This window comes from Opisthorchis viverrini (genome assembly GCF_000715545.1).
Source record: "Opisthorchis viverrini unplaced genomic scaffold opera_v5_289, whole genome shotgun sequence".
In the NCBI taxonomy this organism is placed as follows: Eukaryota; Metazoa; Platyhelminthes; class Trematoda; order Opisthorchiida; family Opisthorchiidae; genus Opisthorchis; species Opisthorchis viverrini.
Window position 1 is genome coordinate 37,816 of NW_008751948.1, and position 26,335 is coordinate 64,150.

A 26,335-nucleotide genomic window follows, 5' to 3' on the forward strand; every position below is an offset into this window, starting at 1 on the left:
AGATACAAGGCCTACAACATTGCAGATGCACCAAATGCAACGCCAAATAAGAGCATGATAAAAGTACCTTTTACCATGCCACCTCTTCTACTCCATGTATTAGCTCTTTAAGTATTTGTTTGATCTGTTGCCCAAAGCAATTTAACCAGTGAGTTGTGTACCCGATTTGCACTATCATATCTTTCCGAAAACACAGATGAAGTTTAAAATTTCATTTAGGTTCCTTATGGCCGACATTGGTTTGGCGGGATTACAGAGCAAAACATGCAGCAAAAGACATTAGCCTGAGTCAAAAGAGTTACAGCAGTCATTTATTAAGCTGTTGGTTACCTGTAATATAAGAATGCAGGCTGATCTGCTGAAAAACTCAAAACACTGTACCTTCGTGCAGCCCAAACCTGGCACTGAAAGTTGAGCACACCAATAAGTAGGCCCCTGATAGCAAGGCAAATAGTAGCACGACAAACCATCTTATGATATGTAAATTGTTTTGAAAAATTTGGCCTTAGTCATAATCCTCGAATCTTTGAGTTTTAGGGAGTAAGAAAAATTAATGGTATTTTTGGTTTTTGGACTTAACTATGAAGTTAAAAACACACTTATCAATGCACACTCTGCACTTATTGCGCTTTTCTACAAACGCGCTTAAAGCACCACCAAAAATATTCTACATTAATGTGTCAAATTGTAGCATACTCACGTTTTTGTTTAGTGCGTTGTCAACCCTAAAAAATATAGTTAATTTCCTATTCATTTCAGTGAGCTCCCGAACGTTGTAGACGAGCAACCTCACCACATCGTGATTCAAAGCGTTCAAAAGTGTATTAATCAGTATAAAATTGAGTGAAGCGAATCAAAATCCAGGCAAAATTGCTTCACTTTCCTGAGGCTCCGATCACCAGAAATTATGGTGGTACATCAAGTGTTCCCCGCAATTTGCCCAAGTAAGTTTTTTAGTGTGCGAATGTCAATAGCGTTCTCGCACTACGTGTACGGTTTTTGACTCTGTATTCAAAGGGAAGGCCTGTTGGCATGTATCCCGCAATATAATTTATGTATAAATAAGAGGTAAATTTGTTTGTGTATAAATTACAGCTTTGTCACTTCTAAGATGCAGAGGAACATTTTGTCACGACTGGATTCTCGTAGAAAGTAACTTGCAAATTGACTATGAATTTGGATCTCTAGGTAAAAACGTTTTGTTTTGTTTAAGTTATCCGCGTCCTTGGGAAACTTTTACCTGCATACTTTCACAACACGAATTTGAAGGAAATTAAGGCATCGTTTCTGGGTCCATTCTCCGCTCTGCTCATATTCCAATCGCAGCGAATGATGAAAAGATGACGAAGACCAAATCGCTTATTCCATACGTTGATAATCTCCCAAAAAGCAGTTATGTGTGAGTTTCTTTCGGTGATTGAGCGCTAATAAGATGACAATATCTGGAGCCCGTTGTGACTGTTTTCTCTTGCTAAGCATTATCGTACACGCCTGAATACCTTTCTGTCCGTAACTTCTATATTCACAGAAGCATGCCAAAGAGATCCATATCAAGACGACAATAAGTCCACAAAAACTGCTATGCTGTGAACGGCACCAAAACCATATACTGATTTTAACCATTTAATTGTGGACCAGCAACCAGCTTTGTCAGAGGTATTCAAAATCAAGTTTCATCAAGCATTATCACCACATGCGTGGTTTATAGAAGGCTGTTTACATTCGTGATGAAAACACAAAAGCATATATGAGGTCAGTATTGTGAGACAAATGAGAAAAAAGGCAGTAGAATCTCGATTTCGTGAATTATTATACCCAGTGACTCAAACTGAAACATAATTTCGAAAAATCTTCGAGCTACACCACAGTGGTTTGAACGACAGCATACTTGAAGTTAGAAAGTGCAATGGTAAAATGGGCACCAAGAGCCCGGTATTTGTGTGTGCAGAATAGGCTAACCGGGAACTCACTTAAACATATTTCGTAAAGTAGGTTAATTTTTTAGCTGCTTGCGTTCGAAAGATCGCTGAAATCAAAGTGCCAACGTGCAATGTTGGCAGTCGCTTGAGTGGATGATGTTGCAGTCAGTTTGTAGACATTCTCTGTAGTTTCTTCAATATTTCGTTTGCTTGTCAATTTAAATGCATCAGACGATTTTAGAATTTTTGTAATTTTTATCCACAGAAATTGCGTTATTAACCTCCTCAAATATACGGCTTATACTGTGGAAATACCAAAGATTAATGAAGTTGCCTACCTGATTTACTATAAAACAGGCAATATTTCCTGCTTTGACAAATTTTATATGGAGGATATTTATCATTACCGAAAATTTATGCATGGTTTAGGAGCCTTATGCGTGACATACGAATTCAGGAGAGAGATTTGCATTGAGCGGTGGCTGACATTAATTTTGAGGACTATTGCCCATGAACTACATGCGGTGAACCCATTTCCCGGGTAGATGTACCACAGTTTTCTTATTGCAAATATGCCTTACTATGTACAATTTATATAGCAAAATTAAAAGAACTGGTAGCGTAAATTGCGGGCCATTATGATTCCTACAAAGCCCTTATTTTAACCATCCTGAAAATGTTTTATTCAGAAGAAATTTGCTTCATTCTAGTAAAAACCTGCCACCCAAGTTTTGGTTTGGATATGTTTTCAGAACATTACAAGGATAATGGTTACCAACAACTTGCGTCGTCTAAGCTGGTATCACTCCAGGCGCAACAAGAAAAGAGTGTGCACCGTGCTTGCAGAAAGAAACAAAAGCATAATGTGAACTTCAGAGATAAATACGGCCCGTTTGCGAATTGACTGCCTATGTACCCCGGCTCTAGTTAGTTTTAGTTAACTTAATTTATTTTANNNNTGACTTATATCTCACAAGCATCCAGAATGCTACATATGCTCATAGCAAACGTCCAGCTGGTTTGGTGTAGGCCAATACAAAACTGCTGTCCACTTTGGCTTTTTAAGCTTTTACACTGGTAAATGACCCCTGACCGCTGAGCTGGCGGATGTGTAATTAGTCTCACGTGTAAAACCCATATAGTAATGGACCACAATTTAAACCAAAAGCCTAATTTCGTTTATCCAAACCAGTTTGGGTTCAACAAAACATCCTCAGTAGCTGTTTTGGAGGGACAAGTTTGCTGCGTTCAAATCGCGGAATGCATCCGTGAGTTTTTGGTTTCCAAAATGTTCAGAGCTATTAAAAGTACGCGATTCAGCTCATTTCCTTACAAATTCAGCTCATTTCCTTACAATCGAGCGAGTTAGTGTAGTAGGATCTATCGTATCTTGTGCGCCGGTGCACAGGATATTAACTGGTCCATATATACTTTGCGCGATAGTTTTGGTTTTTACACCCCTATTTGTTATAGAAATTCGTTTACTATAAATTTGCCCATAAACGCTTTTGTCTTGCTTAAGCTGTTACCGCTAATTCCGGAAACAGGATTTCACTTTTTTTCTAACATAAGTCCTTCAATTTTGACGCTTAGGTCCAACTATTAATCGCGTTTTCTTGTTAAAGCTGCATGTGGTACTGAGCAGTAAATTAGTCTAGAAGCTTCCTGGTGTTTTACTGCTAGTCTTCTTGTTCCCAGTTTCAGCGAACTCCTTCTTAACGTTTCTCAATGATTTTGGTCAGATTGATTTTGAGCGGCACCAGTCAACCGCCTCCCGGTTGAGCATACATATTTCGGAAATAAGCGCCCCACAGCTACCGGAATCAGCTGTTAGAACAATTTGGGTTTCCTTTCACCCTTGTCTCCTTTGAGCCATTTGAGCGTGGTCTCAATTTGACTGCTACGTCATTCAGTCAATGTACGTGATTAAATTATTCTGTAACACGGCTACGTTGTCGTGCTTGAGTGTCACGCATATGCCATGTACCCTTCTAGCCGCAATGGTTTTCTACTTAGACCATCTGTACTTCAATAAATCATGTGCGCCAGTTAGATTTGAAGTTCTAGCAGTCCTCAATCACCACACAAACATTAACCCAGGGTTTACTGACAGATGCACCGCAAGATCAATTCCGTATGCACATCTCAGTTGTATCTAAAACTTCCACAAAACTGGACACTGCTTGTTAGAACCTCTGAGATTAGAATTCTGAACACATAAAAAACGTTGATAAAATTGGCTGCCAAAATATATTGGTTCAACTCGTGGCGCTTTGTGAATTTTCTTCAGTTTCACGGAAATCATCTGGTTGTGCCTGTCTTTGGCCACGTCCATTGACAATGAAATACCAAAATTATTTGTCCATGTTGTTCATGCTAAATATTCCTTCCCACGAACCTGTGGATTTCAACACAAATTACTTTAGGAAACGAAGATAAATTATGCCTGCCCAGGTTTGGAATCCAGATGATTCATTGACCAAATAATCAATATGTAAATTAAACACACAATTTAAAATATCACAAATTTTGAGATCAACCATGTGAAGATTTTCGGCGCTCACTAATGGGGGACTTAATTTTCCATTAGGGAACATTATTACGAGGTGACTAAACTTGCATTGTGCTTATTTGAAAAAAATATCTTAAGGTGAGTTAAAAATTGGTTACTGCTTTACAGCTTGGTACTTGCTTGAATGCGTCATGTGCACACACGCCTGCAGGCTAAATGGAAAACAATATCGCACACAAGATTATTTCCCATAATGTCAGGAGAGGCAGTTTTTAGCCCGATGATACCAAGTTCACTCGCAATTGTTCCGAATCTGCGACCAAGATATCGAAATGGGATGAAAAAGTGATTCTTTAGATGGCACCAATTGTGGAGGGCGCAAATATTTCAGGGGGGAAATCGTCAAAAAAAATCGTCAGTTAAATGTCTACGCAAAACTGTGCAGCACGGTATGACAATAGGATCAATGCAGCGCCCCGGCATAACGGTCCTCCGTTGCCGAGCAAGATACAGAACACGGGTGGTTTTGATCATCAACAATAGTTTGTTTTTTGTTTGATTCCCTGTTGTTTATCACCTCCCCACCAGATCTAAAAGAAGCGGCTTGTCTTTGACGCGTTTCGGTCCTTAGCTCAATGTCATTCAACACAACTGGTAACAATCAGAATAGAGGGGCTTGTGGACGAATGATCACACAAATCCTCTTGTTCTGAAGACAACGGTTTCGCTTCAGAAACAGGCGAACATAAAACCGTTATACATAGTTTGTCTGATACCTATGTTTGCAATAAATGCCATTTAAATGAAGAACTGTTTAAGTTGAAACACAAGGTCAACTAAGATTTGCTCTATTTGATCACGAGAGCGCGTACGCTGATGATTTTGCAAACAATGACCGGATCGAAGCGTAATAATCTGCTTTTATACTTTATAGCAATAGAAATCCGGGAAATAGCGGTAGCTTTCGCACAGGAGCTTTTTTCGCTGAACACATCTTTGGGTAGACGAAGAATGCTTGTTTCAACTTGACGTTGTATTCTACGCATTTCGGGTTTTTATGTAGGCGGAGCATACCGCTTAAAATGTGGAGGAACTTGGCGCTATCTCTGGCGCTAGTTTTTTGCACTTTTACAATGCACACTCATTGGTACCAGTGTTGTTTACCTTAAGGTCAAAAGTTGTTACTCGATAAAGGGTTAAAAAGGCAATTCGCGGTGAATGGTAAATTAACCAGAAGTTTTACCTGTACTGCTAACCGGTAATATGAGATGCTCATGCAGCTTCACACATTATCCTGACAACAGTAATCGCATTTCTTGACATTACATTTGGTTAATCTTCGTAGGGAACCGAAGTGACTTTGGACTCGTAAATGTCTGACGCGCAAGCAACAAAATTCGTGGCACTGGTTTGAAAATCACTTTTCTCTTGGTATAACTGCTTCATCCTCTATCGCCTCGCTAGAGGCTGAATGAATGCCCGTCGCTGGATTGTTTTAACTCACTGAGTGGCCTTGGAGTATTTATCGCACAGTCATGCAACAGCAAATATCTTAATATAGTGTTCAGGCCAGACAAGTTCTTTGGCCCGCTGCGTGAAATTTTGTTGTAAATCCACTCATGCTGTGACCCTTCGAATAGCTGAAGAAGCACGAGCACCAATTATTGAAAAGCTGCACGTGTAAACTAAGGATGTCTAACTTTGTAACTATCGTAGACATGACACCAAACAAGACAAAGAAGGCCGCGCACATCTGAAATAACAATGATGCGTTATCAGGAGCTAACTTGTATGCCGGACACATAACCGTAGAATAGTTTGAAGCCACATTAGACACAGTTGAGCTGGTATTTGTGAACTTGTAGAAAAGTGAAAAAGTGTTCTCCTTGGTATTCATTCGAAGCACCAAACGAAGGCCATTTGAACGAGCCATTTGCTGCGTAATAAAGTGTCCTTATTTTTGCCTAGACCTGGCAATGTTGGTACCATGGAACTTTCGAGTGTTACGGTTTGTCGTCCGCCTGCCCAGTGAAACTGGTAACTGGGCCGGGCGTTTAAACATCATCATGCTGTCCCCTTAGAGAAGATTCCTACTCAACCCTACCCAAACCCACTTTGGCTAAATAAATTTGTTTGATAGAGATACGTTTGCGGTTCGATTGGCGCAATTTGTATCTACTTCACGCGTTCATGTTCTGGTCTACTACCAGTTCAAACAAAATGGTTAGCAGGGCAATGTCACAAACATTTCCGGGGTTGATTTTATACAAACGTTTTGGGATCCGGCGTCTTCTAAAATTTGAGTGGTTCCCCTGCTACATCCAAGTGTACAGCATGAAGCAAATTGACACAGGCCTTACCTTAAATGCGTTGAGTACATGAAGTTGCCGTTTTCGCAAGCAGTTAGACTTAATTGATTTTTATCGTCAGTAAATGGCGGCTTTCCGCTTCAAAAGCAAAATAATTTGTGCCCAGCATCTTGATACTTATGCAGTCTGCAACAGAACGCTCCTTTGTATGCCCATAGACCAACGCATCAGGTCTCCTACCAAGAATTCTGATTTGTCAAGTAAATCTATACTGCTACGTGAACGAAAAGCGGCGTTTAAAGCGGCATCTTTGAAAATCAAGCTCTCTGGTTGTTTATTTACCTGGGGACTGCCAGGATGAATAAGTTTTCCTATAACTCAGCGACTGTTATTATATTAACATGGCTCTCGTGAATGTATTGACACGTTAAACCCGATGAATGTAAAACCACACCGATCGACAACTGCAATCGTGATTAGACGTCTACATTAGCTGCCGTAAATTTACACGCGTTTCACAAATTCTATGCGCAACGACTGATGTGAAGATTTTCGTTTGATTCACAAAACCCAGCACAACAAAAAACACTTCAGAAATGATTTTTTGGAAAACTCCTTAATATTTTGATGTCCGTCTACACAAATAAAAGAAGCTGGATTATACATTAGACGCATAAAAATTTTCATTCAATTTACAAACGAAACAGGGGTGCGTAGGCTTTTGCGACCAGACATCGCCTACCGAAAACAACGGAAATTCAGGAAGGTTTTATAAGTTTGAGCTTTGTGATCTTAGCATGTCTTTAAGCACACGTATCTTAATGGTGATGTCCTTTTAATGAGGTACAAGTGCGGCTTGGTAATCTGGTTGTAGATTATTTGAAAGCATCCGCCATGCCGAATGGCTTTGTCACCTTGAAACGCTTTTTGTGTCGACATTTACAATTTCCTCAAATTTCACTGGAAATCACCTGCTTTAATCCAAATGTTGTAATTAAACCTAAAAACGATAAAGAAATTGCCCTAAACGCCTTCGGTAATACTGCATCATTTGACGGCGTGCGTTCAGAAATGACATCTGTGTACATACACACGTAATACCTGTGTATCTGTTGAATGAGTGCATTATTGTGCGCACTATTCCCAAACCAAGAACCAGAAACTCCCAAGCGGCCAGAGCATACCTTGCATGGGGATATGCAAAACGAGTTAGCATTCACAATTGTCATTTTATGATAAATGTTAATGACTAAAATATAATGACTGCCTTTTATCTTCTTCATTTAGCGGTTTTTATACACATATATCAAACAACTGAAGTTAAAAAGGCATAAAATTGAATCTCAGGGAGCTTAACGAATGTGCAGATGAAGTGAGTTTTTAACCTTCGAATCTCAAGTTAGCGACAATTCACAAGTTATATATTCTAAAATATAGGGCGCTTCACGCGACCAGAAAAAACCCACCAAACTACAGTTTTACTTTTGTACCTCAGAGAAGATCGAATTTCCTGGATTCAAAATATTTAGTGCTCCGTTAATGTATGCATTCCACAAAGCCAAACCTGAAACTCCCTTTCAAGTCCTGCAAACTTGAGCGTCACCGAGTCACTTTCATCAATTGCCAAGCTCTGCAACATTCTCCCAACGCGTACCAAAACCCGAAATTTGAGTTACAACTAAGGCGTTAAACACTATTTCGTTTCAGTTCAGAACTTCTTGGAAAAGCTGACGACTGTGGCGGGTTGTCACATGCAATGTTCTAATTCTGAGGGATTTCGTGTTCACATGGTAATTTGAAATATTGCGAAAAGTTGTTTGTCGAATTTTCATAGTTCGATTGCCTCCGTCCCGAAGTTCATTTGCATAAATCACAATCATTCTCTCATGACATCTGAACGTGTGTTCGTTTATCAAACCACAACGATCAAGTCATGAAGCCGCTTTTTTTGGCTTCGCTAATCTGGTTCGTGCGAAAAAATGACCCCGCCTTCAGTTTAAATTGCCTGAAATTATAACACCTTCAAAAAGTGTAGTGAACTGGTCCTGCGCAAAACATTTTCCATGTTTAGGTGCTGAATTTACTGGTAGTGGTTCAGCATTCGTCACCAGAAGCCATCAGTGGCTACTAACGTTGGAACAACACTACCCAGTTTTGAAAAAAATTTGCCTCCCTCGATTTTACTGTTTCCCACATCAGTGCAAGCTAAAGCTTTAACGCAAATTCTTGCAGCACGGATATTTCTAAAAAACCTCAACCAAATCCACATAATACACGAAAAATAAGGATCTCGTTTTGAATGAAAAATTTCGCCGACAAAGTATAGACGACTGTATCCACCGACAGAGTAGAAGCTCCCATTAAATCTTTCCTGAGGGTAATGTGGTATGGCAGATGAGTAGTTATGGAGAAATAGGTGCTTACTAATTGCGGTCTCATGGAATATATTCTAACTACACAGTTCAGCATGAAAGTTAAGACGGTTGCTTGTAAATTTCTCTGTGGGTTCTTTGTTAGCAAACCATAAAAGTCAGTAAAATTTCTCAATAGCAGGTATTTATTTCTTATTCAAGTAACGCGGCTGTGGTCAAGTCGGGCGACATGCCTTTCGTAGGTCCAACAAAATATGTCGCTCGAATCATTTCCTCTTTGGCTGGCTAACTTATGAAGGAAAGTCTGTGCTTGTGTGCTTTTACCGGACTTTATCAATGCACCAATGCTCTGTCTATGTGATAAAAATTATGATTATTGGATTATGCTTGTGACCTCTAGTTACCTCTGTAATTTATCCCGATGCCTTGATTGACATCCATGCATGTCGAAACTCAAATACCTTTGACAGGCACCAAACCCTCTATTATGATCATAGTAAATTGCTTAACGGGAACCCTTAAGTACACAGAGGGCCAAAATTGGCCTTATCATGAAACCTAATATGTTAGGCAAAACGATTCAAATGTCTGACTTCATTACTATCTCTCAAATTAAGCCAGTGAAAGAAGCACTGCGGTATTAGGCAAATCGGTTGTTGACGTTTAATACTTAGCGGTAATTTTCTAGCAACCACTAACCAAACAGAACCGAACGGTTCTGCATGAGTTCTATAAATAATTTGAAAAACTCAAAAAACAATTTGTTTATCTCTCATTCTTGATGCAGGAAGTCCAAGTAATTTGTACGATCGTGGCGCAGATTGGTAGCTGAAATTTGGTAGAATCTTATATAATGGTTCCTCGTTGCTCAGGAAGGAACGACATCTTCTTAAAGTGGGGAGCGTGTCTGCAAATGTCCAAAATTTATCAAGCATGTTGGCCGAGTGCACAAAGTACCCGGGCAATTGCGCATTGTCCACGCACTTCCGCGGTATTTATTTCGCTGATATAATTGAAAAGATCAACGTCATTGTGATTCCTAAAAGATACCAAGTTTACTTTAGATTTGAGCTTATGGTGAGTGAGCACTGGAGAACTTTTTTTGAGGTTTATCACAAAAAGCACCGGAGAAACTTATTCTGTGTTTTTTCCACTGAAGTAAAAAATGGCCAAGTGCTCCATCATCGGGAATTTTCATGATATTGAGTTTGATATTACATGTACTACAAAGCTACGGAAGTAAACTACGTGGACTAATTTGATCTCCCAACGTTTCTGGAGTTGATTCACTTACTCATTTGACTGAAGTCAAACCATTATCCTGCTGGAGTTATAACTTGCCACGAATTTGAGCTTTGATCAAAATGTTTGCAAAACATCTCCAATTGCCAAGCTGATATTTAAATCAAAAGGTTGTTAGTGAAGAAAGCGTAGCTTTTTAGTGTGAGAGACTAATAAGAAATAACCACTCTGAGGTGACTTAGAAGACTCCGGGGTCATTTGCCCTGCGGTTGCGTAGTATCGAGCAACAGTTAAGCATGAAGATATCTGATAGTCCAACAAAAGTCATCTAATTTCAGACTTGCTAGCAAACAAAATTGACGTCATACACAAACTAGTGTTACTTTCTAAGCAAATACTGGTTTCTGTGAAACAATGAACGCGCTCCCATTCGTACAATGTACGTGGAAAGCTCCTATAATATTGGCGCAACATTTTCTGTGATGTTACTACAGCTCGAAGGCGCACTGTTTCACAGCTGCTTTTATTAGAGCTCATCAGCGATTGAAGTATTTTTCGATTTAGGCGTTTACGTTTAATGCAACAAACATGTAAGCAAAACATCCAAACCTATTTTATTAGCCAGTGCACAAGCGGAAACATCACTGCACCTTCATTCTCGAAGAGAGAAATGTATCTATAGTACCTCACTGTAGCATTCATCGTTCGCTAGACTCTGAAGCCGACTATTCAGCGTTTAAATCGTGGCAAAATCATGTTTTGGAAAAGCCGATTAGTTCTACTAAACATGAAAATACTTCTATTTTCTGCAACCACGTAATAGACTGATTTCAGCAATTTTATCCGGGCAGGCTGTTAGGTGTATCCTATTAAATAGCGTTGACTGAAACGGGAAAGAATCATTCAGTAAGCGCTCTAGCGCATTTTCCTTTATCATAACCCGGTTTTGAATACTGAAAACTAGTTTCCGTGGCCCGAAGAAAGCTTCACGTGATGAATCGTTTGCAACATCCAGAGTCTCTAAGACGTGTTTACCAAAAAATTTGTTTGTCAGGTCAATAAAATGAGAAAAAAGATTCACATACTCATACAGGACTTTTGGTGTACAATCATATTTCTTAATTTCTCCTTAAATGTTTCAGCGCATTTTTACATCTCATGGACAATGAATGGGCTGCAGAACAACCCGCATTTGTAATTCCATACAGGTAGCATCTCCAAGGAGTCCTAATTCTAGTCTGGTAAAACCAACCAGGTATCTTTCAAAATGCCATTTCACGGAAGCACAGTTCTGCAATATTTCAGCAACAGATAAACAAAAGTTGTTCCCATGCTGCTGAATATTGATGTAGATTTGCGTGTAAAACCTACCGTCCTATGCTCTCAGTATTTGTGCATGTAATGTACTTGTAACAACACACTTATTTCGGGTAGCATTACAGACAATAGAATATTCATTTAGTGACATGAGTAGAAGTGCTCCAAGCACAGAGGAAGCGCTCACTCAACTGCGTACCGAGGATGTCTCCGTGATTAGGGACGAAACGTTTGCAAGCCAGTTGCCACGCTTGGCCAAGAGATCAATGCTTAACTGATCAAACCACCAATACTGGATAAACTCGGGTTATACTTTAACTAAAATTAGGCTCTATGTATTTGACATTCTATGGTATAACCCACGATTTTGTTGCGGCGCAAAAGCCCGCTTCGTCAAATCCAAGAATTCAACGCCGATGAGTCTAGCTTGTATTTATATTCGATGTTTCTCACCAGACTAAATTAAATTCGACACCAGAGAAAATTCAGACACAATACACGAAATTACTTGCCGAGCATAGTCTGTGGGTTACACATAGTGTCGAGAAGAAATCACGGTCCTTTTGATCACTGCAATAAATATTCACATAAAGTTCCCGTTTGTCATAAGATTAGCAGATTTGCCGTTCCGCTACTCTTTTGAACGCATAGACGAAACCTAAGAAATTTGAACGTTAAACAGCCAACTGATATTTTGATTCATATGTGAATGATAAGTTTTCAGCATTCTATTGATGGTTTTTTCAACTATGGTCTTGGCGAGTCAGTCAAAATTGCGTCACTGTCAGCCGGCATATCGCAAAATGCAGCATTTTTAAGAGGATTAAGACCTCCAGCTCGCTAGGTGCCCTTCGGGCCACTATCAAAATAAGTGACTAGTTCACTAGGTTTTACATCTAACACAATTTGGTCACAATTTGGCCATAAAATTAACACATTTAACTAATAACGTAATGGCGCATTTGATGCTTAACTGTACCATTTGGTGAACATACGTAAAACTTCGAGCAAATGCGTGAAAATTTTAGTTTTCGGTACTGAAAATCATGTGCTGTTTACTGTCTTGTCCAGTAGCTTACGTTTACTTAAATGTGTTAGCTAATAAGTAACATCACACAATAAGGGTGTTTGCACCTTTCAACTGCGTTTAGGTTGCGGATTCTCATGCCTTGTGAGATACGCCATGTTCTGGTCCCGAATTTGGTTAAAACGGTTCATTTAACTACCAAGCATGTCACTGGGCGGGATGTCACTTGAACTTGTGTTCTGATCTAAGTTGGCTGGCCAAGGGGAAATCCTCAAATCCATAATAGCACTGCCGTTTACTGTTCTACAGAATTATGCCCTAGACTTGCAACCAGCATGTCCTCAATGATTTGCAATCCAATAGCGAGATAAGTTGCAGTAAAAATGGCTACTTCTGTGGATGAACGCTATGCCGTTGCATCAAAATGATAAGCGGTATTGAGGCACAAGGGGGTGTGAAAGAAGCACCTAAGCCGGATAAAATTTTTGTTTTAAAAAGCGGCTGGTTTTAGAAAATTCATCCATGGTATTACTGAAATGATTTGCTAGGGTGGATGAGCGTCAATCTCACTCAATTAAATTATGATTTCATATATAACCGATATCTATTGCAAAACACGTTAACTGAACTCCGAGTAAACTTGTAGTCAGAACTGAAGTCTAAATCTCAATAGATTCTGGAAAAAATACGCACGTTGATAATCCCCCTATATCAACTGGGCCAGGAATTTGCCCAGCACAGGTGGAAGGTGACAAAACCGTATAGTGCCTGTAGTGAATAATTGTCACAGCTAGTTCGAACTCACGCAAAATCGCGTAGAAATGTTTGCCTCTCTACGCACGAAATTGGGAACATGAGCTTCCGCTGCAGATTTGGAAATTCATGCAAATTCGAATCCAGGATAGTACAGTGTGGCAACAATTCCAGGGTATGAATCACAATCAGCTCGTAAACAGCATGTCGCAGCAGTAAATCACTGGTTGACTAAGGCTGCATTTATGTTCACCATTTAAGTGTGCAGAATGACTCGAAATATCTGGATCGCAATTTTGGGCGGGACACAAAATCTATTGCACTAAAAGCTGGACGTGGAGATACACTGTTAAACAGCAGGACCTGACCGGCGGATAAACAGTCTCTGAAATGTAATTTACGTTGAAAGACAACCAACGCGATCCATCGGAGTAAGACTTTCCTTTAATGATTTTGTTCAAAACATAACGGAATTATTCCATAAAATTTTGCCGAAATCTCGTATCTTGCTGCAGCAGGTGAGGGCTTGTTAGCAAGGCTGGTGTGAAACGGTAATCTGGGTTGACATTCAGCAGCGACGATTCTCTCTCCATGTATGTAGTACCCCGTTAAGCCGTTATGAAACACTCAGACGAATCGGTTGCTTATCACTTTTAATTGGCAATGTGCAGCTTAAGGATGGCGCTTGCGTAAGCAGCCAGACCCAGATTGATCGTTCGCTTTAGGCAAAGTAGTTATCCAGTCAGTGTTGTTACCAAATTTGATAGTGGAATACGTGAACGGCAATTCTGCCCATTAGCCTGGTATTGAGGAAACGTCCGTCCAGTGCGAACCGCGAGCAGTAAACGAGCTAAACTATAATAGCTTAGAAATGGCCGAGCCGCGCGAAAATTTCTGACATACTTCACAAGACGGGCTTGTTAAAGAGAAGGGTTGGAAAAGCACACGAGACTTTTTTCGTTGCCAGGAAAATATGCGCAAACTCGATTAGAAGTACAAAGTGCTCCAAGCTTTCATTTGTGCGTACTTTGGTGGAACGAACACCACTTGTTCACCGCCGGCAAATTAACTGCTCACCTGAAGAACCCACTTGGTTTGCTATTTCAAAAAAAGCAAACATCTCGGAATTTTATTGACTGGGAAAACTTAAAAGCAGTACTGAAAATGGTATAACCAACAGAACATGCTGAAATAAGGGAGCAGATTAAGACAAGTAAGTTCCTGATGGAACCACGCACATCATACCACATCGAAATCTGGCATTGAACGAAGTTGGAAAATAATGTATACATAGTTGAGCAAAGACCACGCTTTCAGTTGCATTCTGAATTTTAATAGCCTTAGAGTTAAAAGGTCGGTTGTGTTAGATCTAGGCCGTGCACAATATATTTGCCACAATATTCAGATATTTTGCGAGGTTCCAAATAGCTTGAAGCTATATTCTTTCTAACATAGGGGACCAAAACTAGTTCCGAAAAGTCACTTCCAAAATCCCGGACGAGTTGGTGGCGCATCAACTTCAGCTAGCGAGAAACCGATTGGATAGGGGCTATTTGGGTACTTGCGCAAGTAACTAGGCATGGCCTGATCTGCCCCTTTCTGCTTAATTCTTATCCAGTCTATATCGTTACAAAATATGGGACCGGTACGCGTCGCCTGTATGTCTCCATCAAAGAACACGCTGGCATTGATGAAACGTCTACTCAGTGCGGAAGTCGAGCAGAAAACACGCTGACTTATAAAATATATGGATCGGTTAGTCTATGGACATCGCAGGGTACCTCAGATGAAGAAAATTCTGACACAGCCCGCAACACGGACTGCTTTAATTCAAGTGAGAATGAGCAAGTCAGGATTTCTTCTTTGTCCGAGAATGTTGTGCAAACTCGATTAGACTTTCGAGATATCCTACGCTTTTATTTGCGCGCACAAAGTTTACGCCAGCAAATAAGTGGCTCACTTGCGGAACCCACTTGGTCTATAGCTTCAAAAAGACAAATATATTGGCATTTTGCAATTTAGGTTAAATTGAAAGCGGTACTGAAACGTGTAAATAGCAGCACATATTGCGCTAGTGTACCAACCACAGGCGAATATAAACCCCATAGAACCGCACGAAAATTCATGTTGCTGTCCCCGTCTACCGGGACCGCGGGGATGTTTGGTAACTTTGTGCTACAGGCGTGAAATTGTCTTTTTAGGGACCCTTTAACTTCTGCAAGCGGGCGAATCGGTATGTAGGGTTCAGGCGGCGTTCAAGTTGAAGTTTTACTTTTGTAGCGCAGTAAGCTGGTTTGATGTCCAACTTCGAACATTTCTTCGCCACATTTATTCCCAACAACTAAACTACAATTTACGTGACAAACCATGCAAAGTTTAGCGTTGCCAAGGGGTTTTCGTCCGTACTTCGTGGCTTATTTTTATTGCTCTGTAACATGTTATCAGCGTGGAGATATGCACCCAAACCCGACACTTGAGGTCCCACTAAGGCGAGTGATCACTGGTTCCTTTCAAATAAGTGAAGTTCCTGTGAAGCTATCAATGTTTGCAAGTTATAAAATGAAACATCCTAGTTTCTAGGGGTTTCGCAGTCATATGGTATAGCGATATGTTGTTCACCAAAAATTTAAACATTATTCGACTCCGCCCCATAGTTAATTTGCATGGCTCAAAATCTTTCTCTCGTTCTCTCGTGACATTTGTGGTGTGCCCTTTTATCAAACCACGATTGCCAATTCTTGGACTTGATCCGATTTTGCATATCTGATGCGCGCAAACTAACTAACCTAACCTTTGTTTGACTTGCCGCGCTCAAAACCATTCCGTGTTCAACGTTTGTCGCAAGAAGCCAACAACTTCCACTTAGCCTGCAATAACACTTATCCGTATTGAAATACGTCTGCCTCTCTTGTTTTCACCTTTTTTTATTGAGGTCTGTTGTCTAAGGCCAAAAGCCTTCAAGGAAGTTTTGCAGCGCGAACACGTTTAAAATCTCCACACTAGTCACTTGCTACACGAAGAAATAAAGACCTCGGATTGAACGGACTGTTTTGGTCAAGAGCGTACAGGTCACTGAATCCCAGGACATTAAACATTCCTAGCCAGCTGCTTAGGAACTAAATTTTGCGTTGTTCTTAAAGGCCCAGGCCTTATTGTTGTTCATAAAGTATAGGAATTACAAGGGAACTTGAGATTTGCGAGCACTTCACCGTCCATCATATACAAACCAGCAGATGGGTAGCCATTCACATGTTTAAAAATAAGTGTCAAGCTATTTTGATCTCACGAAATAAATTCTGGCTTTACGATTCAGCGGGAAAGTTTGATGTTTTGGATGGAGGTTTGCCTGTCGGCACTCTGCACTTAGGCAGCTTCCCAAGCAAGCCATATAAGTCAGCGGATCTTGCAAAAGGCATTTTTTCCAGTTGTGATATCTGAACTATTGGCAAATAGGCCGATGCACTTTCTAGATTGTACCAGCCTCAACACTCGAGTCAGTGCCCTTGACCCTTTGTGTTTCAAAGCGAGGATTTCTAGTTTGCGGGACTTCACCCAGATTTGTGAAGGTATCAACCCTCTGTCTATCAGTTACAAGCTTACACTGCAGGGTTACGCTTTAGCCGTCTACTATTAAATCTGTTTGTTTTGTCTGAATTACATCGCTGGCAAATATTATTTATCCTGATGCTTTGCTTACACCTATTGCCTACGCGTTGATTTTTGGCAGATAATTCCGTCGAACCTCTAGGACCTTTGACGGGTGCCAAACCCTCTTGAATGGTTAAACTGAAGCAACAAAGTAATGAAAACTAATTCTTTACATGTCTGATTTGATCACTTGTGCAACTTAAGCGCAAATAATCAGACGATGCCGACCATGATTCTACCACATCCGATATCACAATTAGTTCCGGCGGTAAGAAGCGGTTGAAGAGGAACTCCGTTTTTGGGCAAAGTGGTTGTGGATATGTAAAATATTGAATTCAAACCAGTATCTGCCCAGCCACATTTACCCAAACATAATGGAGGAATTTTGCAAATGGTTCTAATAATAACTTAAACTGGACTTTGTAAGCCTATATAAGTCGTTTGTTTGTCTTCGGTTGGTGTTTACTCCCCATTACACAAATGTATCTATCAGTCTTTCAGTAGCTACCAGTGTAGTATTAATAAGCGTCAAAAAACAAAAGTTGGAATGCTGGCAAAACCAAGGTTCTCTAGTGCTGGTTATCTCGTCATTGTCATGAATAATGTTGAAAACATGAGAATAAGTCACTGTTAACAAGTTGCTCAATCTGAAAATTTGTTGATTCATTGAGAGTACATGGGACTTTCCACCAAAAGAAAAGTTGCACTTTTCGGCGTAGTTGTTTCCATATCTTGGACAATGATTTGGGCTGCACGAACTTTCGCTTGTGTTGGTCCACATTGGTAGCAACTGCAAAGTGTCATAATCCCAATCCGGTGATATCATCAAGATTCTTTTGACATGTTATTCCAAGAAAGCTTAGTTTTGTTATACTACACCAGGAGATAAGCGAATGTGGTTCCTATACAGTCGCACTAACACAAATGTGCTCACTGCTTGGTTGAAAATCCGACTACCGTAAAATGCGCACCATTTATAGCAAAGCCTAGGAATACGGCATTATATATGGACTCCTCTCGGGGTTCAGCATCCTCTCGGGGGTCAGCAGACAACCTGGTTTCTTTGGGTGCGTTGCCGCTAAAACTAGTGACATAGTCGCGCATTTGTCCCGTGCTTCTGAGTTCTTTCACCCTAATATTACTGACCAATGCCAAGTAATAACATTTTTCATGATTTAAATCATAGAATTCTTTGTATTCTCACTTTTTCAAGAGTTATCCAACCGACGGCGAATATCACCGACGGTTAGATATGGGCGTCGCAACTTCACCTGTACCGGATATGAGGTTATCGATTCATTTTTAGTTATAATTAAATAAATTCATTTTATGTTTCCTCCTCACTAAAATGGATCAGCCGTGAGTCCCTCGATTTCCAGACGTGCATTATCTGGCTGCGCGTTCCAAATACCTGTTTGTTGAAATGATTTGGCGGACCGCGTCGACTGCTTTACAAACGATGAAAATTTGGGGGGAATTTTCCCTCAGACATTTGTTCGTCTCTCGAAATCCTTTCGTGATTTTGATAGCTAGATGGGTCGTGCGCCTCATCCAAAAATAGCTGTTTCCAGTGGAATTCCCGAAGTTCCCTGACTGAGCGCAAGCAGGCTTCTGGAAAATAATCAAATTGGTTGGTAAAACTGCTATCTTCCAAGTCCGTCCCACGAACAGGGGAGTTGCGATAAGTAACCACTCCGGAAGCATTATTTTATTCAAAACAAAATTATTCCCCAGTATTTGGCTGCATTTTTTGCAGGAGTGTCAAAGAAATAATGTCACTTCCTGGAATGTCAAAAAATCTTTGCAGCCAAATAGCCGAAAATATCGAGCACGGTAGCAGCAGGAGTAAACATGCCGTGTAAACAGTGGGGTTTAGATTGCAGCGGTGATAGGGCACCACATCAAATGACTGAGGTGCTCACTAACACATATTGTGCGGTTTCGACCATTCACTCGAGGCAGGATTATGAGGATAAAGACGGTTTTAATTCATCCGCGTAGGTGCCAAAAACTATGTTGGAATATCGGTGGCTCAAGTGCATTTGTTGGTAATTGATCGAATCGCAGCTGATTTGCAAGCGTTTCGTCACCATTCGTGGGGTCATTTTTAGTGTGTTCCCGGCTCGCGGCTAAATGAAGTATCAAGCTCGACAAACAGATCGAAGGCCACTTGATCAACTACCCGCAAACAACTATACATGTACCCCATGTATTAGGGTTAAACATCGGGTTTCTCCTTGGGTAGGTGGATTTCCCTGTTAGACTAATCCCAGTTAATTTTTTTCTGTCCAGATTTGAGATTTAGATCTGGTGTTGTAAGATGCCGGGAGTTTCAAGATAAACCTATACGTTCAATAGCAGTTCAAGGTCTGTTGGATGTGCACAAATCTCCTATATAAATTTGAAGGATGTCGTTGGGAGAAATTCCAGCGTGGCTCCAACTAATTACGCATCAATTTTTAAGGTAGGCGCGTTTGTTCATCGCACTCTAAAAAGAAGGATCAGTCGATTAAGGTGACATGTTTTGATATGCTTGGTCTTTATCATTCTTTCTTTTATTACATGCCGCAATATGCGAGTAGAGCACAGCTAGTGATTTGCCTCCTGCGTATAATCTGTTTCAAAGCTGCCTGCACGCAATCTTGAACCTAACTAATCCAAAAATAGCTGAGTTCAGGACTCACATGGCGGATTGTGTAGCTGATGACACATTTCTATAACAATAAAGACGTCATCAACATCGTCATGAGTAATATAAGGCAAATATGTACCATCAATCACATTATCCAACTGAAATTTCCAGAGGGTCAAGCCATTGATGTTCTCAAAATCTGCATATAGTCTGCGCATCCCATATATGTTTTACGAAGTGAAAATCTTGCTCGAAGTGTCTTTTTAAGCGCCTGTTATCGTCGGTAGTTAATCAGCTTGCCGTGCCAATTACAAAGTACGCATTGGGTCATGGGTTAAAAACAGACAGGATAAAATTTTTTCTACTGTAGGGCTTCCGGCTGCAGAGACTCACGTATGCAACTTCTGTTCTTTCCGCAACGGTCTGCACGTCAAGAAGAAAAGTGCCGTTATGAAAGATTCACTGGGTTCAAAGATCCTTGTAAAATAGAAATTCACTTCCCCCCAAAATGTGACAAAACTCCAGCAATGAAACTCACCGGTGCAACGGTCACGAGCCAGCTCCCAGCATTTACCTGCCAATCATCGTTGCAGAATCGCAGGGAGAAAGTATCGTTTAGTGGGGTTGGTTCTACTGTTTGCTGTATGATCAGAGTAAACAAGATTTCTGGTATGTCTGAAAACGTTTCAGGTTAATTCGACCGGAAGTGTGTTCAGTACGATTAACCGTCATTAGATAGTGTAAAGAAATAACTCAAAACCCAGAAATTTTTTCACCAATGATCGACTGACAAGAATGATACCGAATTTTGGACGGCAAACTTTGTTAATGCCTTCAATGTTTTTTGTTTAACAAATCGTTGTTTATATTTGACATAATCTTTGTCGTACTCCCAAAATCTGTCCTTTGCCCTAAACGCAGGCCGAACGATGCCCAAAGTACCAACCCTCCAAAAAGAGCCCCAAATATTGAGCACGTGCGGAAGACATTATTATTGGCTTCCTTCAGCTTTGCAGCCAAAAGGATCGGATTTCAATCCACCACGGATAAAATCCCTCCAGGTCACACATGCTTGGAGTTAATATTTCTCAATCGTCCTGCGTTCCACACAATTAACTACCCTTGAAAAAGGCAATTTTTACGCCAATGTTTTTCGGGACTTTTCATTTCCTGGCCTTAAAAAATTGTGTGTACTGTGCGTGACTCAACCGTTAAAGTGCACAAGATTCACAAACTACATAAAAAATGATAAAGCAGTTAGTGACAGGGCAAACGTTTTTCGGTCCACTGTTTGGATATGCTGCTAAAATGTTGAAAGGTCAGACTCTGGATTTTCAAGTGGCGCCGCAGTTTCGCTTGATACACGAGCATTCTACTCTGGAAATTTGACACTTCTGATAGTACTGGGGTTAAATAATGGTTTTAAAATGCACATAAAATTATGAGTGTCAAACTAAGGAGTTTTAATTGAGTTGACTGCGAATTCACGGGGGTTCAGTGTGGCAAACGTATGAACAAATTGCTTCCCAGTGTCCACCCCTGGCATAAAAGTTTGCATAGGGACCTAAAAATTGGAAGGAGGAACGTTTCTGAAAAGAAGCTTAATCGGATCATTGCCCGATGAAAAATGTTCAGCAAAGGTAGGCGTTTCATGCAGTCGTCAACGCACATTGCAAAATTATTAGGTTTGATAGTTGGAAAGCTTCGACAGACCTATACAACGCTTCTTCTCTTCTGTATTGCATCGATCTAAGAATAGAAAGACCACATTGTTTAGTGTTACATATGAAGGTTCGTTTTTGCAAACTAAATGTCCTCACATCCATTCCGATTGCATTACTTACATCTCCGCAGTAACTATATGACATCTTGGGTAATATTTCAATATACGCTCCATAGTTGATAAACGTCGTTGCCTCAGTATAAATCGCCAGCTAAGTTTTATAGAATCCAACAAGGTGAAAACAGAATTCTCTGCTAAATTTTAACACAAGAGTGAAAATCATTATAAACCTACCGCGACACATTTCAACCCTAAGGAACGTTCCTGCTAAAATGCAAGATGGGATGTAACCGAGAGCGAAAATAATGCCACCTATAAAATCTGTTCAGTACATTTGGAATGCAGTCGTGGGCTTTATCATTCAAATAATTCCACAGAGGAAACTTTGGTGAATTTTCTGGCTCGTAAGTTAATGGAAAACTAAATCCCCACGACATTTCCCAGCGCGGGCTAATTGGGAATTTCAATTCGAGTATGCCTGTTGAAGTAAAATATTACTTTAAATGGGCCGTTTAAAATTTTTAAATGTAGTTTTCAATGTTTCTTCGACATGTGTTGCCATCCACTTCAAGTCCACGTGTTATCAGTCGTCATATTCAAAGAAACTTTTTATACCAATATTTTGCGCCAATTAAATTTTCAGAAGAATCTGGGTCATATTGGTGCTAATTGCAGCGCTATGTGGGACGTTGTTAAAAATAAACACAAGTTCCGAGGTTTTCGCCCGAAATACCGTGCACTTGATGATTAATGATACGCAAAATATCAAAATCTTACCCAGATGGCGGGGCGGATCTCCTCACATCCTTCTGTTCATAGTAATGTCAAGGGTAGCAAATTAGTTATGTCGAATAAAAAAGGTTACACATTTTATCAGTTGGCAATACTAAGAAGAACGAAAGTACGGATCAACAATCCAAGTTTCTGTGCAGAGGACGGCAACAGAATCAACATTTAACTTCAGAAGGCTTGCAGTTAATGCTTAAACCAGCAACCGCGGATGAACTGAATCTGCTCCTATAAAACTCAGTACGTCATGCGATGAGGTACCTGAACTTGCCAATGACCTAAAGTGGTGCATTCCGTACTCAAAAGGCGTTTCCAAAAAGCCACTGAGCGTGATGCATTACAAACACATGACGGTTTTAAACCAGGGATTTTGTTGGTTGCACCTGTTTGCCTACTTTTACGAAACACTGAGCAGCGAAGTTCAGGAGTGGTATAAAACACCATTTGACTTGGTATCCGAATTTACCAAGCCGCAATACTTCACTTTAGTGCCCGTTGGTGGAGAAAACACGGTGTGCATGAAAAACATACCACTTCTTACCCATACACAAGTAGTATTGCGGGATAGTCCTCGTCAAGACCCTCCCCACTAAAATGATTGTCATATGTGGGCTGAGATTTGTTACCGGGTTGTTAATGACTTACGTAGGCAAAACGTGATGAACGTTAAACAAATAGTCACGATTTATATTGATCGGTACTGTGGGTATGAACGTTGTGTGTGTCTTACACTTCGAAACGTTTGATCTATTTTATACCCATCCTCACGACCTAGAAATATATTATTTCAAATGCATTCTGCATCCTGTCGTTGTTCATGTTTGCATGCGGGGCTCCTATAATGTCAAATGCCTGAAGCTTGAATAAAGAAGCGAAATACGCACCGTTCAAAAAGCAAGGCTTTTATAATTAATCTCACTAGGTTAAATCCCGTGGAAATTCGCACGCAATGAATTCCTTCGTCAAAACTGACATTTTAGGCCGCAGATAACCTCAACTGTATTTTGTGCACATTTAATCTTATTTTTGGGGTAAATAGCTTTGCATTTTCTTGAGATTTGTGAAGGTTTTATCTGAACGCTACGCCATCCTTTACCCGACAAATCATCTAATGACTGCGGCAAATTCTTGACAAATTCAAACAGCCCACGATATTTAAGCAAGCGCATTCTGCTGCTTTATTTGCTGCATGAACTAGAAAAACAATCATGGTTGGCAAGTTCGTAGGCGCATGTTTTACGCTCATTAATATAACCGTGCAGTCTAGTAGCACTCGTAAACACATCTCTAGTGAAGAGTTTATTATGCACAAACAAATGTTCTTGGCTGCAAATCAGCCTAACAACGGTGCAGCATTTGCAGCACGTATGTTTTTTTTTGGTGAAACAATGCCGACGTGCATCACGGACATCGCGGAAGCCACCAAACTCCCTTTAGTTTCAACGTTCACGTGCAAAGATATAAAATGACATGTGTAGAGGGAATTGCTAGTCGTTTTACTCAGTTGGTAGCCTATTTTCGCCCAGCAGTGAAAGCTCTTGAGCTTGGTAACAAAACTCCGCTTTGGATTTGCGTGAAAAAAGTGAGCCCAATTACTCACTGTTATAAGCCGTTATCGGAAAACAGAAATTGGTTCTGCCTTTGCCATGCACAATTATATTTCCGTAATTGTGACAAGTGCGCTCATCAAAGTATCCCACGTTTGACAGTCAAGAGAGTACCGTTTAAATCAGTGTTATATGGTGGTGATGTTAGTGAGAAAACCGTAGAGCCTGTCAATCAAACTGCATCGTAGCGGCTATGTAATTTATTAGCAGGCTTTCATCGTGATAATACTAATGGATTCCAGGCTCTCGAGATGTCACAATACATGGTAAAATTCAGAAAATCTCTATGGACAGAAGTACTAGATTATGGGCAAATTAATCTGCCGTGACACATCAAAATTCGGTGATCCAGGTTAAAAGAGAATTCTGCAAATTTTAATCAGGAAGGCATCCAGAGGCTAAAGAGATCTGAAATACACATTTGTTCGTCCACCGGATGTATCACCATATTAAACAACCGGTTAAATGTATACTTTTAAACGGTTTTAGGAAAAATTTCCATATGGAAGATTCGCATAAACAGCTTCATTTACGAAAGTCTGATACGGCAGAAAAATCCACACTGGTTACCAAAGTCAACAATTTGCGGAGATCTAGTACACAGTTATAGATGTTTTCTACTGTGATGGGCTTTTTTGGAAGCTGCTGTGGATTTTTTCTACTGGCTGTGCACAATAAGCGCAGTAAGATAGGGATCCAGAGGATTGGAGCGGGAATTAACTGGGCACATTTCTCGACGTAAAACACTGCTCACGGGTTTGCCAAAAATCATGAAACAGCGATTAAGCTGGGTTTCAGAAGAGTCTCTTGTAGACAACCAATTGCAAAGCAAATTAATGGACTTTGCAAATCGGGCTATATTCAGTGGGTGACTGGTATCTGAACGCAGGCGAAGCTTCCTCTAATTGTGTTACGCTCTACGTAATTTGTAACACACTTTTCAGTAGCCTTTCCATCTGGAGTTACGGGCCACGAACCTTAATGTATCAATAGCGGTAGCCCTATATAATCGTAGCCTCAAAATTTTATTAACTCGTAGGTGACTCTCGCAAAATACTGCCTGAGACACGCAAAATGTTGGCTTTGTTTGAGATGATTGGACTTTTTTACGAGAGAATAAAATCTTCTGCATAATCTGCAAAGGTAACCTGCAGTCAGCTGTGTAAAAGACCCTCAAAATTGATTTAAATGAAAGCTTTTGCTTGTCCAATGGGTAATGCCGGATGTTGAAGAATAATGAACTTGTAATCCTCACAAACTGGATCGTGACGTAAGAAGTCGCGCATCAGATTCTCTTGATTCGCCGGGTTAACAAAAAATTGTGTACGTGCGAATAGTCAATTATCGATTTCCTCTTCCTTTATATTTCTGCATACCATTCTATTAACGGAAAAAAGCAGCAGAAAAAGCAGTGTTTTTTCTTCAAGTGCAGCAGCAATAATATACGTCCGTCTGCCTGTGTAAACCTGACCTAGTGCCAGGTGCACCATATCGCCTGATGGAGAGATTAACACTCCTAAAAATGGACTGACATGGTTATGCGAACTGTAAATCTACCTGTGTAACAAAACATACGGCATAATGGCGTCGTCCTTCCTGATCTTTGAAAACTCTCCATCGATGGACTAAGTCCCCATTCAGTTTCCCGTCAAACAAAGTATCCGGTCTTACCGGTCTCACTGGCTTCCATAGCTTGTAGCATGAGGAAATTTTTGTATACTTGCAACAACTACTTTAACAAGAATATTATGCTGAAAGTTGGGAGGGCGGGCCAACATAGGTCACCTGGCAGTAAAGGGTGAACCAAGTAAGCCCAGACGATCCCGGATTTGTTGTCTAAATTTTAAGTCTTACTAATGACACATTTCAGGATATCTGGAGCTAAGCGAAATCATAATTACGCGAACAGCATAAGAATAAATAAAACGGAATGATTTGGCTGTTTTGTTAATTGCACTATGTACTGTACTGTATGTAAATCGACAACTTTGCAGGACGGTATAGAACAGATTCCTCTCTCTAATCTAAAGAGAACGCAAGCAAAAGCAGCATCTGCAATTTCAACAGTAGAAAACATTCATTAGGTTAACCGGTCTTGACTCAGCTAAAGCTGGGGCATTCATTTAAATAACAAATGGAAAAACGCGCCCACTTCTAGCGCAGGAAAATGGACAGTGCAGTCCAGGGACGCAAGCTTCTTTCAAACATTATCATTTATTTTTGAAGAGCATGGTCACAAACATAAAAAGTGAATGCAAGCGATGAATGCGAAAGAGTAACAGGAGAATATGGGAGAAAAGAGAGAAACGTCTCATTCGAAATCATGCCAAGGACAGTGCCAGTCTGATGAGGTGAATCCCAAAGTATGTAAAGATTTTGGTATGGGAACAGGCGTCTAAAGACTAACAACCAAAGAAAGGACAAA

General features: G+C 40.3%; 1 protein-coding gene across 1 annotated transcript in view; it reads left to right on the forward strand.

Annotated features, from left to right (window-relative positions):
* The window catches only part of T265_09623 (hypothetical protein), a gene marked incomplete at both ends in the record, with an annotated part of 95,919 nt that overhangs the window by 21,157 nt on the left and 48,427 nt on the right, over positions 1 to 26,335 (forward strand). The window contains 2 exons of the mRNA XM_009175751.1: positions 15,070 to 15,206; positions 18,313 to 18,386. Of these exons, the coding sequence (XP_009174015.1) occupies positions 15,070 to 15,206; positions 18,313 to 18,386 (211 nt within the window). The remainder of the gene's footprint in view (positions 1 to 15,069; positions 15,207 to 18,312; positions 18,387 to 26,335) is intronic.